This window comes from Coregonus clupeaformis, chromosome 16 (assembly GCF_020615455.1).
Source record: "Coregonus clupeaformis isolate EN_2021a chromosome 16, ASM2061545v1, whole genome shotgun sequence".
NCBI lineage: Eukaryota > Metazoa > Chordata > Actinopteri > Salmoniformes > Salmonidae > Coregonus > Coregonus clupeaformis.
In genome coordinates this window covers 16,427,805-16,445,487 of record NC_059207.1, presented here as the reverse complement: position 1 = coordinate 16,445,487, position 17,683 = coordinate 16,427,805, and the positions used below count along the sequence as shown (strand labels likewise).

The window sequence follows — 17,683 nt, the reverse complement described above, 5'->3', positions numbered from 1 at the left end:
ATGTAATGTAATGTAAGATGAGAAATTGTAGAAATGGGCGTGGTTTATTAATTTATGACTTGTGGCTGTGTTAACTAGTGACGACCGTAAAGAGGGGCGGCAGGTAGCGTAGCGTTTAAGAGCGTTGGGCCAGTAACCGAATGGTAGCTAATTCGAGTCCCCAAGCCAACTAGGTGAAAAATCTGTCGATGTGCCCTTGAGCAAAGCACTTAACACTAATTGCTCCTGTAAATCGCTCTGGATGAGAGCATCTGCTAAATGACTAAAATGTAAATGTTAAATGTAAGCTACAATTTGTATAGAAATCTTTGGTGAAGAGGCGTGGTACACACTTGCACTTTGTGCTCTAAATGCACATACTGTTTGGCATTTATGGACACAAAATGTTGCAATGTTTGCATCATTGGTTAGAATTTTGTGTCACGGAATTTATTTCTTTCACAAACGTTACATCAAAGACAGTACAATATGAAGATGGGCAGAAACTGCTTCTCCAATAGAAATCCCCGATCACGCTTGTAGGCGACGTTGGCTAGCTAGGCGCATGCGTAGAAAGACGTCATCGGGTCTAACGGTATCTCGCACTGAACTGCGCATGTGCAGGCCTTCATAAAGTTGTTTTTGACGAAAATGAAAAAGTGTCAGTTTGTCAGTTGGAGTAATAATAACATGTTCAACTACTTAAGACTAGCTGTGTTCGAATACCATACTAACATACTGTATACTACATACTTAATGAGTATACTGGGTGCGTTCGTAAATTCACTCTGGCCATCTACTCCAATTTCAGAGCACTCATCCGAGTGTACCAGAGTGCAGAATAACTGATGTTAACATATTCAGGATTTCCATGTCAGTGTTGGCAGTGTCACACTCCTAAAAAACAAACAAATGAAAGACATTGTACTGTAGCAAGCTAGCTATCTGTCTAGAATAGCCTGCTATGTTACTAGCTAAGTAAGTTTCGTTATACTACTCTAGCTATTGCCATTTCAGCTGACAATCAGCTGATTGCACTTGCTAACGTTAGCTAGCTAGCTAGCTAGCTAGCTTGATGTTACTGTAGTTAAAAACAAGGTTAGTGACACACTGACACCAGGGGCGGTGTGTTCATTAGGGCGATATGGGCGACGCACTGCCAAACGGGAAAAGGAAGGGATTTTTTTTCTAATCAATTATATCACGGCAACAGTAGTTATCAGTGTTCTAATCTAGACGTCCGATCTGCCACTAAATGTCCAATCAGGCTAAAGTCGTGCTTCAAATGGCCCCGCCCCTTTTGGGGCGATTTCAGTCAGGTTGAAAACCGCCCCAGAAGTCTCTCATAGACTCTCATGTAAAATCATTTTTTTTCAAATATCAGAGCTTTCAATAGGTTCCGGGAGGGCTTGCACTTACGCGCTTCGTCATACGTAACATAACCATGAACGTAACTAAGAAAAGAGCGGGTAGCAGCGTCAATCAATTCACGTACTACTGTCAAGATGGCTAGCGTTCAGTGCAACTCGATTGTCTCTTTGAAAGAAGTTCCTTTTTGTCGGCGAACAAATCAAGATAAATTGGCAACGAAACAATTAGGACCTCCCAGACCAAATTTAATAATTCAACAGGTTTCTACTAAAGGGGGAAAGTCCTACACCCGAGGATTTTCCAAAAATTGGTACGAACGAAAAACCTGGCTAGCAGGCTGCGATGTAGCTAATGCAGTCTTCTGCTACCCCTGCTTAATCTTTCACCCTGAAGGCGGCACGGCAGACAGCACCGCTTGGACAGCGACTGGTGTAACGGACATGCACCATCTTTCAGAAAAGATTAAGAAACATGAGCTGTCAAAGACCCACATGGATAGCTGTTTGAGATTGTCTGCTTTGGGGAGAGTGAACATTGCCACTCAACTGGATGAGGGATACAGGCTAGCTGTCCGCCGCACAACGATGAGGTTAGCAAGAACCGCCACATCCTCAGCCGGCTAATCCAGTGTGTGAAGTTTTTGCGGAGTGTTTGAGTTAGCTTCCGCGAGGCAAAGATGAAACTGAGGGCTCCACCAACCCTGGTATTTTTCTTGGACTTGTCAACTTTGTGGCACAATTAGATGAGGTGTTTTATGGAAATGCATATTGTTTATGCAGTGTTGAGGAATGTGAAAGAACACCCGTGATTATTTTTACTGTGATAACTTATTTTGCTTTTGTAAGCCAACACTTTTGAGATCAGTCAATAAATGCTTCTGGTATTGATTTATATGCTGCCCCTGTCTTCATGTTGTTGCTGGACATATCTTTTTTTAAATGTGTGTAGGTCACCTAAATCATCAGAAAAATTGCCCCCCCTGAGAATTTTTTCAGGAGCCGCCACTGACTGACACACCAAATGCATGTTGCAAGGCCAATGTGTTGATCTTACATTGTCATAATCACTGTCGCAGTCAACCAGTCTCAAAAATAGTTGAAACAACATTGTTTACTACCCAAAAGAGAGCAGTCACGCCTTCTCTGTTTTCAGCCATTTTTATTTTGAGAACCGTTTTATCGTTGGTAAATTCGTCATTATCAAGTGCTCGCATTTCAGAGCCAGAGCGCTCGCATTTCAGAGCAGAGCTTCCAGAGTGAATTTACGAACGCTCAACAGTCGGTGGATATGGCTGGTGTCAGTAAACGTCGGCAAAAAAACATAATTAAATTGTTACCAGCAGCACAGTTACCAACGCTCTGGATAACATGAAAACAGCCTAAACAGCTCTGCAAGGGCGAGTAAACCGGTCAGAGCGAGGTGTTCTCTCATTTGTGTCAGGAATTAGCTAGCCAACGTTAGCCAGTTAGTTTGGGTGCTTGACTGCCGTTGTGAGGTCAGAACGCTCGGATCAACCCTACTCCTCGGCCAGAGCGTCCAGTGTGCACCCTGGCACTCCAGATTGAATTTACGAACACACCCTAGGATGTGCCAGATTATATTTCGAGAAAATGAACAGCTAAGGAAGAATTGTTCACTCCTCTCATTGATATCTCGGAGTAATAACATGTTCAACTACTTAAGACATTGTCTCGAATATAGGATGTGCTCTTAGATTTCGAGAAAATGAACAGCTAAGGAAGATGTTTTACTTCTCTCATTGATTTCTCAACCACCAAAGCCCGGTATGGTCTGCTTCGCAAGCGTTCCCGGAAGTCTCTCGATGTTGCGTCTCTGGGTTTAGAAACTCTGTGTTTACTTGTTACAAACTACACCCGGATAGCTTCGAGGATCTGTTGTCATAGCGACGAATGGACGCTGTGGCTGGCTCAGATGGAATCGTGAGTTAGCTTCCTAGCTAAACTCAATCGAACTTGAGCTAATAAGGTGATAGCCAAATAAGTATTAACTCTTTACATTATAAAGATAAAATAGAAGACAATGTATTGTCATGCAATGTAGATTTTCAACTATGGCTAGGCTTGGCGCTTGAGCTGTTTTGCTAAGTACTGAAGTTGCAAATAACGTTAGCTGACGTTACAGTAGCCGCTTGATTGCATTGCATGTTTCGGTAAACTACACAAAATCCCTCTCTCGACATTATGGCGGAGACTCGTGTCATTCCAAGTGGGAAAGTCTACCGCCAGATGTTTGACGCCCAGGTAGGCTATAGGTTGTTTATTGATATGAAATGCTAAATGTGATTTCCTCTTTAAAACGTTTCATACTGTCTATGTTGTTGCACGTTAAAGCATGGCATCAATTTTATCCTCAGGTTCAGCTGTCAAGGTCTCTACATGATACTCGGAGGAAACGTGAGACTAATGAAGGATTCTTACCAAGGGACAACCCTCCACTTAGTAGGGACACAGACACTGGTCTGCAGCAGCGGATTAGAGCTCATCAGGCTGAAACCCACCAATGCTCAGAGGAAATGGCTGTTAGGTACAGGCACTGTGGAATACAAATTGCATCCTTCTTGCATACTCAGAACACATTCCCCACTGGGCACAGACGTAAATTCAACGTCTATTCCACGTTGGTTCAACATAATTTCATTTAAATTACATTGAAACAACAAATCAAATCAAATCACATTTTATTGCTCACATACACGTGTTTAGCAGATGTTATTGCGGGTGTAGTGAAATGCTTGTGCAGTGCAGTAATATCTAACAAGTAATATCAAACAATTGCACATTGATTCAACCAGTGTGTGCCCAGTGGGTCATCGCTTATTGTCATTATGCAATATGCATGTACTTTTGAAGGGGGTGTCTGAGTCTGTCTGACCCTGTTTGACACCACAGGGACCAACTGTTCTCAGGCATCAAGCATTGCCAGACGAGTGAGGAGCAGCTTGTTGAGGAGGAGATCCGTGGACTACCTGACCATGTTGGCAAGTAGCACACTAAAGTTTTGCGAGCTTAAACATTGTAAGGGTGAGGAGCAGCTTGTTGAGGAGGAGATCCGTGGACTACCTGACCATGTTGGCAAGTAGCACACTAACGTTTTGCGAGCTGTTTAAACTTGCCAACATGGTCAGGTAGTCCACGGATCTCCTCCTCAACAAGCTGCTCCTCACTCGTGATGAGTGATGGTAGGTGAATGCAGACTTGTGCTTGTTTTGCCTGAGGTTATTGATCCATTCCATCTTATCTCCGCAGTGGCAGAAAAACCAGGCTCAGACATCATTGACCGCCTGATGGAGAAAAAGCAGAGGAACCACCTAGAGGCTATGGCAGAGTTGCACAGGGACCTTTCTGTGCTCAGTGTGGTAGGCACCTCATATTCACTACAGTACCAAGTTTGAATTTATATATTGAAGCAGTCATAGGCATAGTATAATTTAAAAACAAGTTTATTAGTTACTTGAAGTTAGTACAATACAATTTTGAGGTATTTTATAATATTTATAATTGTAGTAGTTTAGAAGTGACACAATGCCTTATTGCTCGCAGGAGTATGAGACATTATTCAGGCAAACTGGGCAAGAGGTGCTGCACCAACTCTCAGTGTACGATGGCAATGTGGAGAGACAAATGCAGAGGACTGAAAATATTTCTGATTTGGAGAAGTTCACCTTACAGGTCAGAATAGCCTTAAATGGCTTCTCTTTACATGGCATCAATACAATAAATAACCAGCAACAATAATTTGAATTATCACAACTTCTCTTACAGGAACTTCATGAGTTCTGGGATACAGTGAAACAAGAGTCAGTGATGAGGAGGAAGTGGATCAAGGATCTGGATGATACCCTGGCTAAGTATGAGTCTGACAGAACAGCCATGGTGAGTCTTATACAACAGTACTATAAATATTCACTATGGAAGTTACTTGATATTGTTCTTGACATTGTTCTATTGGTGTCCAGATTGCAGCATTGCTGAGAAAATACACAGGGAAACTGGAAAAAATCTGCTACGTAATGCCCTCGGATATCCACCGACTGATCAATAGAGAAGCCATGGTAGGATGTTCTTGGTGCATTATCATCAAGGTAGTGTAGAAATGACACTAACTGCAGTGCATGGAGACACTCATGTCGCCTCCCTCTGCAGATGATAAACCAGGCTATTCTGGCAAATAGACGAGCAGTGGCCAAGCTCTACCTGAACCTGATGGAGAATGATCTACAGAAGCAGGTATTCCACCGACTCAGATGGGAGGACAAGCTGCAAGACTGGAAGAGGTTTAAGGTCCTTGGTGTGGTCAGCAGGTTCAAGTAGGTTGTTTCTTTAGTGTTCGACAAATTAATTCATCTCTTCCGTGGAAAATCTAGTAGGCTATTCTCTGGCTTTAACTTTGACTACCAAAAAAGTCTGCGTCCTTATATTTTAGTTGTGGTATTTAGTGTTGTCATAATTGCTGGTTAACTTCTAAATCCCATCAACCTTTTGCCATTAGAGATTTCATGGGAAGCCCTCCAATCCAGTGTCCCAAGGACGTACAAGCTATTCTGGACACCATGCGTGCAGCACAGCAATCTTTTCGAGAAAGACGCATCAAAATTCTTCAGTCACTCACGTAAGTGAGCAGGCAATATCCACTTTTTGTGGGACAAGTCAGTGTGTCACACTTAGGGATACATTAGACAGAAATGACGACAACGATTGATTCGTTGTGTGTGGGTTTATTTGTAGTGCCATGATACCTCCAAGATGTTCAAAGACTCTAATCACTGAGTGGTATAACTCTTTGTCATCTGTCAACGAGCAAATTGGTGAGCAAATCCTTGTTCTATACTATCTTATACTGTCTTATACTGTTCTATACTGTCTTATACTGTTCTATACTGTTCTATACTGTCTTATACTGTTCTATACTGTCTTATACTGTTCTATACTGTTCTATACTGTCTTATACTGTTCTATACTGTCTTACTATTATGTTTATATGCAAGTTTTGTGTTTTACATTTCTATGTTTCCTCAGATTGTATGCACATTGATTCAATGAGGAAGCTACATTCCTATTATGAAAATACCTGGCAAGAATGCCTAACTGAGGTAGAACAAGTCAAGGTACATATCAGTCATGCTTTTCTTTTCCACCTTTTAGATCATCTTATTTAAAGCCCATCTAGGGACTGATTCTGGAAATTAGCACGAGCTAAAGCATGATGGTGCAATGCACCTGACTCTTGATAATTCATTGTGTCAATGTTTTAATTGTAAATTATTATTATATTATCTTTGAATTATAAATATTTCTCATTTAATTTCCATGTCAAAGTCACATTTTCCTTTTCATTTGTTTACTTAGAAAGAGATTACTACATATGGGGTTTCTCCAGAAGAGATCCAGGACATTGTTAATGCTGAGTTCCTGCCTCTGATTGGGAAATGCCAGAGCCAGACCGAGGAGCGCCATGCCGCCATGGATGTAAGTCCTGGGAAAAGAGAAAGTCAACAACAGCAGTGTAATTTTCATTCATCCTGTTAAAGGTTGGTGTTCCATAATGCCCTGACTTTCCGTCTCTTACCCCAGAGAGCGTTTGAGTCTTTGGCCAAGAGAGCTGCTGTGCTAAGTAAGTCCCTTTTCAAATTCACACGTGGGGCATCTCACCTGTGGGAGGTGCACAGTACCGGGCTGCAGAGGAGGGAGCAGCAGCTGCAGGACCAGCTGGACGAGGTGCGCTACAGTCAGGAGCATGAAATCCAGGTGAGCCTCACTCCCAGTCCCCACCACCAGCCCCCCCAGCACTGCCCTGTCACCAGAAGGACCAATGATACTGATAGCAGAACAAGGTCCCCTGATAACTCCCACTGGTGTCTGTTTTCCAGAAGAAGGAGGCTCATCTCGATGTTATATTGGACAGACTGAGACAGGAGAGCACTGAAGAGGCACTCAAAATCACGCTGGAGAAGACTCTACACTCCCTGGATGAAATAAAACTTGTGTAGGCTACTATTGGTTGTTTTTCCAGAAATATAATAGTATTTCTCTACAGAAGGAGTTTTTTCCTATCCTGGTCCCAGTACTGTATGTGCTATGTAGCCAACCTCACATACTGTATAGGCGTTTCCTATAGCTGTTGTATGATTTCCGTAGATACATGCACTCCTACAAAGAAGAGGTGGACACAGTGGAGACTTATCCTGCCATGGTCTTGGAGGAGCTGCACTCTTACAGCTCTGCTGTCAGTCGATTCTTCAACGTCAAGGAGATATATACTGGTAGTCAGGTACGGATTTAAGATGTAAAGCAAGCCACTATTACAATAAAGATTAGCCTTGTACAGACGATTTCTTCATCACGTTAAGGGTCTGTCCTTTAACCACAGGACTCGGAGGAACTTCGCTCTCTTTATCCTGTCATAAACCTTGGTGAGTTGGATATTGTCCTTTAGCAGCAGTCGCTTTCAATGGTGTGACATTGCTTCAGGATCCTATGTATGAGTGGACATTTGTGTGATGGTGGATCAATAGATTTAACTGGGAGGGCCAGTGTGAAGAGGACAAGACAGATCACTGTACAGGGAAGGAAACGTTGTCCGGGAGGATTCCAGAAAAGTCCAAATCCAGCACATTCATCCTTTGATGAATTTGACACTGAGGTACAAATCCATGCAAAAACACACACTTGTTACTTTTATTTTACCATGGCAGTGTAGGCATGAAATATAAATTGTTTGTCCTTGCTGTAGGATGACATTGATTCCCATCGGGAGTTTCTTGACTCTCAGTCCAGTGAGACATTCTGCACCTCTAAAGGCAATGTGTACAACGGCCAGAGCTTTGTCTCGGACACGGAGCAGGATTCCATTCCATCTGAGATGGAGTTGGTTGTGTTCCCCAGAAGTCTCCTTGCGGATCTACAAAAAGAGTAAAGGCCTGGATAAAACAATTTATCTGTAGTACAAGTCATTATTTACTGTTGAAGGAGAGCCTCTTTCTGAACAATGTTCCTCTTTCCTTTTAGTATACGTCTGTTGTTTTTCAATCACCTCGAAGAGAGATATCAGACGGCTCTGACCAACACTATGAATATTGTGGCAGCCAAGAAGGAGGCGCTGAAGTCGGAGCAGGATCTCCGACTGCACCTCCACCAACCACGGGCTAAGAGAATCGAGGTGGACATCCACAATGTCCGTGCTGGTGAGAAGATTAACCCTCCACTCAAAATAAACAGTCCTCACCGTAGTTTATTGTAAATTAATTTACATTTGTCTGTCTGTCTGCCCTATTTAGCGGAACTGGTACTGCACAGAGATCGTGTGGATAGGCACTGTAAAGGCATCTTGCAGGCCCTTGGCAACTGCCGAACGGACTTCCACGAACTCCAGATTCGACAGCACAAACTGACTGAGGACTTCAGATCCCAGATTTACAGCATGGAGGATGTCTTTACCTATGCCACCAAGTCAGATGTGTAAGGACATTTGTGGTTATCTAACAGAACGTTTAGAACATCCAGTTACGTGCGGTAATGATGACCCATGTTGCTCTTTTTCTTCTTCTTCTTTGTCATTGCATCACTGCTTGTCTCTGTCCTCAGGCTGGTTGGCCTATGTGGTACCCTGCAATCCAATTTGGAGAGCCACATGAACATCATTCAGGCATCACAGAGAAACTTCAGACAGACTCTGGAGTCCAAGCTGGATGGCCTAAGAGAGACCAACGTCCAGTTAATCAAATCCTTTAAGTATGAGTTGTTCCTCTATCCTGAGTTGTTCCTCTATACTTTTGTAATAGGGTGTCACAAAGTATGGATTATTTGGTAAAATATGGCCTTTATGCCTGCAGGCTGTTCTCAGATGGAGGGAACTTCACACCCAAAGAGATAGAGGCGCATCACAAACGGATTGAGAAAATGGTTAAACGTATCGACACCAATGATGAGGCCATAATGCTGGATATGGAGGGGACAGAGTCCAAGTGTCTGGAGCTGGTATGAACTTTAACTAAGCCCAAAGGAAAGTCACATTACATGCATTTGTTTTCAGCCAGATTATTTCAGTGTTACATATTTGTACTGAGCTTTGCCATACCAATGTTGCATTTCCCCCTTAGGCGAAGGATGTGATAAACAGATTTGAGGAGAAATTCCACTTTTTGACAGTGGATTTGAAGTTTCTGGAGAAAATCCAAGGAATGCTAACAAATACACAGGTTCAGATAAAAACGGAGGTACATTATTATATCTGGTCTGCCCGCCTCTCATGATGGCTCTCTTGTTTACCTTCTTGCATCCCTCTCTTGCCATTACTCATATCTTAACTTACACCCACAGGTCAAAATGTGTCTGTTTCTCTTTTACAGGCAACAAAGAGTAACATGCAAAAGAAGAAAATCAACAGCCTCCTGACCGAGTTAAAAAGTATGGTAGATACTTGTGCCAGAAGCAGTCCAGAAAAGGTACTAAACTCAATCAAAATGTGTGCTGATTGATTTATGTTTTTCTCTTGTAAAAGACTACTAGACAGAGCCTCACACGTTATTTTTTATCTTTTTTTGTTTTCGCATTAATAACAGCATATTTGTACTAATTGTCCTAATATACGTTCATTCATTTTCCCTCTTGTAGACAGTGACGACAGATTATGTTTTCACCTTTACATGGTCTATAATAGAGGAATTGAGGGCACGATGCCATTATCTTGAATGCTTTTTGGTAAGTCTGTTGCAATGGATTTAAACTCTTATATATAAACATACATAAAGACAGCTTACCCAAAAACACACTGTTGTATGAGAAATGGACTGTAGCGGATTTTACTATGTTGTTGTTGATCCATAGTTTTTATTGTTGCATTGACAATGACTGAGGTCCAGCTAGGGTTCAATGCAGTGTGTTTTGTGTGCAGAACCCTTCCATGGCAGTCCTGATGCCTGAATGCCCTCTCCAGGGGCCCTTCGCTGTAGCGGCACGCCCCAAGTCCCGCAAGTCAGCCAGCCCTGCCACGGACGGCCTGCTCCAGCCCAGCCGCATGGGGGTGTCCTTCATGGATGATGTGGCAGTGGGGGTCATCAGGGGACTGCTGAGGTCAGAGAGAAGCTCACACAGCCTCTAATAATAAAATCCGTAACTCTGTTTATAAGGCCATAGAGAATCATGTTCATGCAGACAGTATTAATTTATGATAGTGGCTGTCAGAACTCCCTGGTCAAAGAGTAGATGTATTTAGTCCAAATAGGCCAATTTAATGACTGATCTTTTACATGAGAAATGCAGTGAAAAGCAGAACTGACATTCTCTGATGATTCCTCAGGCTAAGCAAGCCTAAAGTCACCCAGGAAGCCAATTCAGAGTCGACAGAGAGGGTCTCAGCAGCAGTCACAGGTACCAGCCATGTTGGCTTACAATGATGTCACCCACTTCAGAGGAAGATGGAATTCAATCTAGCCAATAAGAACTAGCCTGGTGCCCAGACTCTGAGCCATATTGCTGTTTGTACTTAGCTATGCTAACGTACTATGTGGTCTGTTTGGCTCCCAGGCTAGCCAAGAACAAATGCAAAAAAAGTAATACTGGTGGAAGTAAGATGTAATGTTTTGTCCCTCTGTGCTCTCTGTAGTCAGGTTGTCGTCTCCTATTGGGCAGAGGTCAGGGGATTCTGCCGAATCTGTCAGTGCACAAAGGTCAGAGGGAACCTTTTCATGTCGTTATCACTGGGGCACAATCATGCAGAAATCACTTGTAGTAACAGTAGAGTTACTGTATAGCTTATTAATAGATTAGTATTGCTGGTCAGTTTACATGGAGACCTAAGCACTCTCATCTATTTATTTTATAGTGTGAAGAGGTTTTCCAAACCCACTCGCTTTGACAAGAGATTCCAGGTGTTTGGTCCCAAACCAGAGATGCATGGCGTGTGAGTAGTCCCTTAAAGCACAGCAGCATGCCCTACTGAGATCAATGCTTTGCACATGAATACTGATTTCAATTCTCTCACTGCTGAAGATAACATCTGTCATTCTTTCAGAACTGCCTTCAAAAGTTTGATAAACGGCATTCTTTGGAAGACCAATGATATTCTTCTCCTGGTTGCTGAGGTAACAGCTCCTTCTTTATAATCTGCAGTTAAACCCAATATTGCCATGTGTCTTTTGATCCTATGTTATTTGTAGTAAGTCTAATATTCACATTATTCAAAATCTTCCCAATGTTAATTGCCAGTAACACTAATTTAATTGTGTGTGGCGATCAGGAGTTCTATAAGAAGAAGGAACGCCGGCCTATCACAAGGCCTCAGTACCTCCAGGAGACGTTTGAACAATGTGCAGAGGAGATGAACAAAAGGCTGCTCATCTACCAGAGCCAAACTCAGGACTACCACAACAACTGTCTGCAAGGTTAGCATGGACTTTTGCATTTCCATCGATTGGGTACAGTTGAGGCACATTTTGTATTTCAAGGCACATTTTCTCACCCTTCCTCTCCCTCCTGTCACGTGTTCCCTAACTTTGGATAGAATTCCGACAGCAGCTGAAGGACATTGAGGAGTGTCTTTCCAAGGTGCCAGGGGTGCTGATCTCTAACCTGGGAGAACAACACCTGGAGAGCCTGAGCCAAGACACGGACAACATCCGTCAACAGCTAGGCAACAGTCTGCAGGAGAGCGAGGGGAGAAAGGTACTGTGGCCCTGTTTGAATACTCTTCTTTCGGTCTTTCCTTGAGGAAATCTCTGATCTGACAAGGTAAGATTGGTGAAAGCAATAGAGTGGAAACCATGGGCTGGATTCAATCCGCATTGCCGAAGGTCCGCCTTCAAATTTAAAGGCAATTTCTTATTGAGCCGACATATGCAGCGTTTACAGTGAATGCAGTCTCTGCGACCGTGGGAACATTGTCTTTAACTGTCAATCGCGCTATATAGAAGACCTTCAGTGCTGATTGAATAGAGCCACATGTCTTCATCTATTCACTCATAAATCAGTAATTATCTCAAGGGAGGAAAGATGCATTATAAAATATATTCCAACAGAGCCTATGAAAGCACATTGCTACACCTAAAGCTGGTAGGACTGGGGGTGGAAGTCAGTCATACTAGTGAATATCCTGGTGTGGAAAGGCATTAATGTCTGTAACTTGTCCTTTCAGAAAAAGCACAGTGGCAAGCTGAGTGTGCGTCTGAGCCATCCTGCTTGTGAGAAAGAGCTGGAGGCCTTGAATCGTGCTGAAGAGGAGAGACAAAGAGAGCTGACCAATGCCATCACGAACACTCTGCAAGAGCTACAAGTAAGCACCGACCATACAGTGCCTTGCAAAAGTATTCATCCCCCTTGGCGTTTTTCCTATTTTGTTACATTACAACCTGTAATTTGTAGCTCAGTTGGTAGAGCATGGCGTTTGCAACGCCAGGGTTGTGGGTTCGATTCCCACGGGGGGTATGAAAAAATAATAATAATAAAAAATAATGTATGCACTCACTAACTGTAAGTCACTCTGGATAAGAGCGTCTGCTAAATGACTAAAATGTAAATGTAATTTAAATTGATTTTATTTGGATTTCATGTAATGGACATACACAAAATAGTCCAAATTGGTGAAGTGAAATGAAAAAAATAACTTGTTTAAAAAAATTTGAATAAATAAATAACGGAAAAGTGGTGCGTGCATATGTATTCACCCCCTTTGCTATGAAGCCCCTAAATAAGATCTGGTGCAACCAATTACCTTCAGAGGTCACATAATTAGTTAAATAAAGTCCACCTGTGTGCAATCTAAATGTCACATGATCTCTAACATGATCTCAGTATATATACACCTGTTCTGAAAGGCCCCAGAGTCTGCAACACCACTAAGCAGGCGGCTCCACCAAGCAAGCAGCACCATGAAGACCAAGGAGTTCTCCAAACAGGTCAGGGACAAAGTTGTGGAGAAGTACAGATCAGGGTTGGGTTATAAAAATATATCAGAAACTTTGAACATCCCACGGAGCACCATTTAATCCATTATTAAAAAATGGAAAGAATATGGCACGACAACAAACCTGCCAAGAGAGGGCCGCCCACCAAAACTCACAGACCAGGCAAGGAGGGCATTAATCATAGAGGCAACAAAGAGAACAAAGATAACCCTGAAGGAGCTGCAAAGCTCCACAGCGGAGATTGGAGTATCTGTCCATAGGACCACTTTAAGCCGTACACTCCACAGAGCTGGGCTTTACGGAAGAGTGGCCAGAAAAAAGCCATTGCTTTTTTAAATAAGCAAACACGTTTGATGTTCACCAAAAGGCATGTGGGAGACTCCCCAAACATATGGAAGAAGGTACTCTGGTCAGATGAGACAAAAATTTAGCTTTTTGGCCATCAAGGAAAACGCTATGTCTGGCGCAAACCCAACACCTCTCATCACCCTGAGAACACCAATGTTTTTCATTGGCAGGGACTGGGAAACGGGTCAGAATTGAAGGATGAAAGATGGATGGCGCTAAATACAGGGACATTCTTGAGGGAAACCTTTTTCAGTCTTCCAGAGATCTGAGACTGGGATGGAGGTTCACCTTCCAGCAGGACAATGACCCTAAGCATACTGCTAAAGCAACACTCGAGTGGTTTAAGGGGAAACATTTAAATGTCTTGGAATGGCCTAGTCAAAGCCCAGACCTCAATCCAATTGAGAATCTGTGGTATGACTTAAAGATTGCCGTACACCAGTGGAACCCATCCAATTTGAAGGAGCTGGAGCAGTTTTGCCTTGAAGAATGGGCAAAAATCCCAGTGGCTAGATGTGCCAAGCTTATAGAGACATACCCAAAGAGACTTGCAGCTGTAATTGCTGCAAAAGTTGGCTCTACAAAGTATTGACTTTGGGGGGGTGAATAGTTATGCACACTCAAGTTCTCAGTTTTCTTGTCTTATTTCTTGTTTGTTTCACCCCAAAAAATATTTTGCATCTTCAAAGTGGTAGGCATGTTGTGTAAATCAAATGATACAAACACCCCCAAAAAATTTAATTCCAGGTTGTAAGGCAACAAAATAGGAAAAATGCCAAGGGGGGTGAATACTTTCGCAAGCCAGGAAAAATGCCAAGGGGGGTGAATACTTTCGCAAGCCACTGTATCCACATCTGTTTTCACCTTATCAGCAGTAGGGAGTTGGCAGTTCGGTGGCTGTGAGTCTCATGGATGCACATTATTATTCATTTTGTGGATTTCAGGCATGTGTGAGGAAACATGGGGAGGAGTTTGTGAGAGCACTCACCTCTCTGACAGAGAACCTGCTGTTCCAGATGGACAACCTCCTGACCGTAGATGAGGTCCAAGTTGGCCGTAAGTCTCCATCCCATCCTCATTTTACATTTTAGTCATTTAGCAGACGCTCTTATCCAGAGCGACTTACAGGAGCAATTAGGGTTAAGTGCCTTGCTCAAGGGCACATCGACAGATGTTTCACCTAGTCGGATCGGGGACTAGAACCAGCGACCTTTCGGTTACTGGCACAACGCTCTTAACCACTAAGCTACCTGCCGTCCTCGCAAGCCTTGTTGATTTAAAAGTGAAAATAACAGCCTTCCGTTTGATCTGATCTGGAATTGTAGAAGCTGAAATGAAGAGCGAAAATGGCACCACTCTAACTGGCCCAAAACAAGCTGGCACGCCGCTAGAGGAGAAGCAGAGAGGCAGCAGGTAAACACAGACAGGGAGTGAAAAGCACAAGATGGTGGTACAGTAAAGACTGCAGTAATATTTTCATATAGTGCACCTCTTTTATTATTTGTTTAAATAAATATGATTAATACAGTCCTAGAAACGTAACCATATATGACATTTTATGTGGTAGAACGTGGCCAGGAATCTCTTACTTTGGATCCAGTGCTGACGGTCCAGTGGAGCAACCATGCAAGGAAACAGCCTCCATCACCACTGCCAAGACCACCGTAGGCCACCTGAGAGCAGTGGAGGCCCGTGACTCTATGTACCAGGTAGGAGGCTAAGTCATTAACCTCAGACATGTGAGCAGACATACTGTGAGGGAAAAAAGTATTTGATCCTCTGCTGATTTTGTACGTTTGCCCACTGACAAAGAAATGATCAGTCTATAATTTTAATGGTAGGTTTATTTGAACAGTGAGAGACAGAATAACAACAACAAAATCCAGAAAAACGCATGTCAAAAATGTTATAAATTGATTTGCATTTTAAGGAGGGAAATACGTATTTGACCCCCTCTTAATCAGAAAGATTTCTGGCTCCCAGGTGTCTTTTATACAGGTAACGAGCTGAGATTAGGAGCACACTCTTAAAAGGAGTGCTCCTAATCTCAGTTTGTTACCTGTATAAAAGATACCTGTCCACAGAAGCAATCAATCAATCAGATTCCAAACTCTCCACCATGGCCAAGACCAAAGAGCTCTCCAAGGATGTCAGAGACAAGATTGTAGACCTACACAAGGCTGGAATGGGCTACAAGACCATCGCCAAGCAGCTTGGTGAGAAGGTGACAACAGTTGTTGCGATTATTCGCAAATGGAAGAAACACAAAAGAACTGTCAATCTCCCTCTGCCTGGGGCTCCATGCAAGATCTCACCTCGTGGAGTTGCAATGATCATGAGAACGGTGAGGAATCAGCCCAGAACTACACGGGAGGATCTTGTCAATGATCTCAAGGCAGCTGGGACCATAGTCACCAAGAAAACAATTGGTAACACACTACGCCGTGAAGGACTGAAATCCTGCAGCGCCCGCAAGGTCCCCCTGCTCAAGAAAGCACACATACAGGGCCATCTGAAGTTTGCCAGTGAACATCTGAATGATTCAGAGGAGAACTGGGTGAAAGTGTTGTGGTCAGATGAGACCAGAATCGAGCTCTTTGGCATCAACTCAACTCGCCGTGTTTGGAGGAGGAGGAATGCTGCCTATGACCCCAAGAACACCATCCCCACCGTCAAACATGAAGGTGGAAACATTATGCTTTGGGGGTGTTTTTCTGCTAAGGGGACGGGACAACTTCATCGCATCAAAGGGACGATAGACGGGGCCATGTACTGTCAAATCTTGGGTGAGAACCTCCTTCCCTCAGCCAGGGCATTGAAAATGGGTCGTGGATGGGTATTCCAGTATGACAATGAGTGGCTCAAGAAGAAGCACATTAAGGTCCTGGAGTGGCCTAGCCAGTCTCCAGACCTTAATCCCATAGAAAATCTGTGGAGGGAGCTGAAGGTTTGAGTTGCCAAACGTCAACCTCGAAACCTTAATGACTTGGAGAAGATCTGCAAAGAGGAGTGGAACAAAATCCCTCCTGAGATGTGTGCAAACCTGGTGGCCAACTACAAGAAACGTCTGACCTCTGTGATTGCCAACAAGGGTTTTGCCACCAAGTACTAAGTGGGGTCAAATACTTATTTCACTCATTAAAATGCAAATCAATTTATAACATTTTTGACATGTGTTTTTCTGGATTTTTTTGTTGTTATTCTGTCTCTCACTGTTCAAATAAACCTACCATTAAAATTATAGACTGATCATGTCTTTGTCAGTGGGCAAACGTACAAAATCAGCAGGGGATCAAATACTTTTTCCCCTCAGTGTACACAGAGGCTAGCTATAATACATAGAATTACATATTAGAATGTTCAATTAAATAGGATGTCTGTTGTAATATGTGTGTTTGGTTTGGGGCCCACAGCACTATGAGCAGCGGTACAGGGAGGAGCTGGGCCGGGCCATGCAGGAGAGCCATGTCCAGAGGACGGAGGTGCAGTGCTGGGAGGAACACTGGAGAGGTTTACTGAACACTCTGACCCAGCTCAACGCTGAGTGAGCACCTAGCAACTCTGCACCGGAGCTCACCGTTTTCTACTGCAGCACTAGACTAGATTAAAATTAGATTTCCTGTGACAAACAAATTCATGGTTTGCATTTTTCTTTCTCTGTTCCTGGAGTGGCGCAGGTACTACAGGATGTTGTTCTAACTAAGCACGACACCTGACCAACTGAGCTAATTGATCAGTTCAGTGATTTACTAAATTCAACACACCTGGTCTTCCAGGTGATGAAGTGCCTGCAGCACTCCAGGACCAGGATTGCCTACCCCTGGTCTATTAACTAATTTACCAAAACTCCATCCCACCAAAACAGGCTGAAATTTCAGGCGATCTTTTCAAACAGCTCTTACACTAAAAGGTCATTATCATCGTTATCACAATTTCACAGTATTATTCCAATCTCAGTAGCTAGGTTTCCATCCAATTGGCGACAGATTTTCATGCAAATATTCAAAAATCTGCATGCGAATATTCAAAACTCTGCATCAAGTAAATGGGCGCATTTTTCTACAAATG

The 17,683-nt window shown here is 43.1% G+C and overlaps 1 protein-coding gene across 1 annotated transcript; it reads left to right on the top strand.

Moving 5' to 3' along the window:
* Positions 1-2,914: 2,914 nt before the first annotated feature.
* ccdc180 (coiled-coil domain containing 180) lies at positions 2,915-17,399 on the top strand. The gene is made up of 37 exons (XM_041900423.2): positions 2,915-3,611; positions 3,725-3,894; positions 4,260-4,348; positions 4,617-4,726; positions 4,911-5,039; positions 5,133-5,243; positions 5,327-5,422; positions 5,514-5,677; positions 5,860-5,979; positions 6,096-6,175; positions 6,387-6,475; positions 6,717-6,836; positions 6,942-7,115; positions 7,238-7,353; positions 7,506-7,638; positions 7,738-7,780; positions 7,883-8,010; positions 8,101-8,279; positions 8,376-8,551; positions 8,645-8,825; positions 8,952-9,098; positions 9,200-9,344; positions 9,467-9,583; positions 9,716-9,811; positions 9,981-10,067; positions 10,261-10,439; positions 10,666-10,736; positions 10,972-11,035; positions 11,191-11,268; positions 11,380-11,449; positions 11,605-11,749; positions 11,869-12,029; positions 12,499-12,636; positions 14,560-14,671; positions 14,941-15,028; positions 15,183-15,324; positions 17,029-17,399. Exons 1-37 carry the CDS (start codon positions 3,552-3,554, stop codon positions 17,161-17,163), a joined length of 4,443 nt encoding a protein of 1,480 aa, XP_041756357.2. The 5' UTR covers positions 2,915-3,551; the 3' UTR covers positions 17,164-17,399.
* The last annotated feature ends 284 nt before the right edge of the window (positions 17,400-17,683 follow it).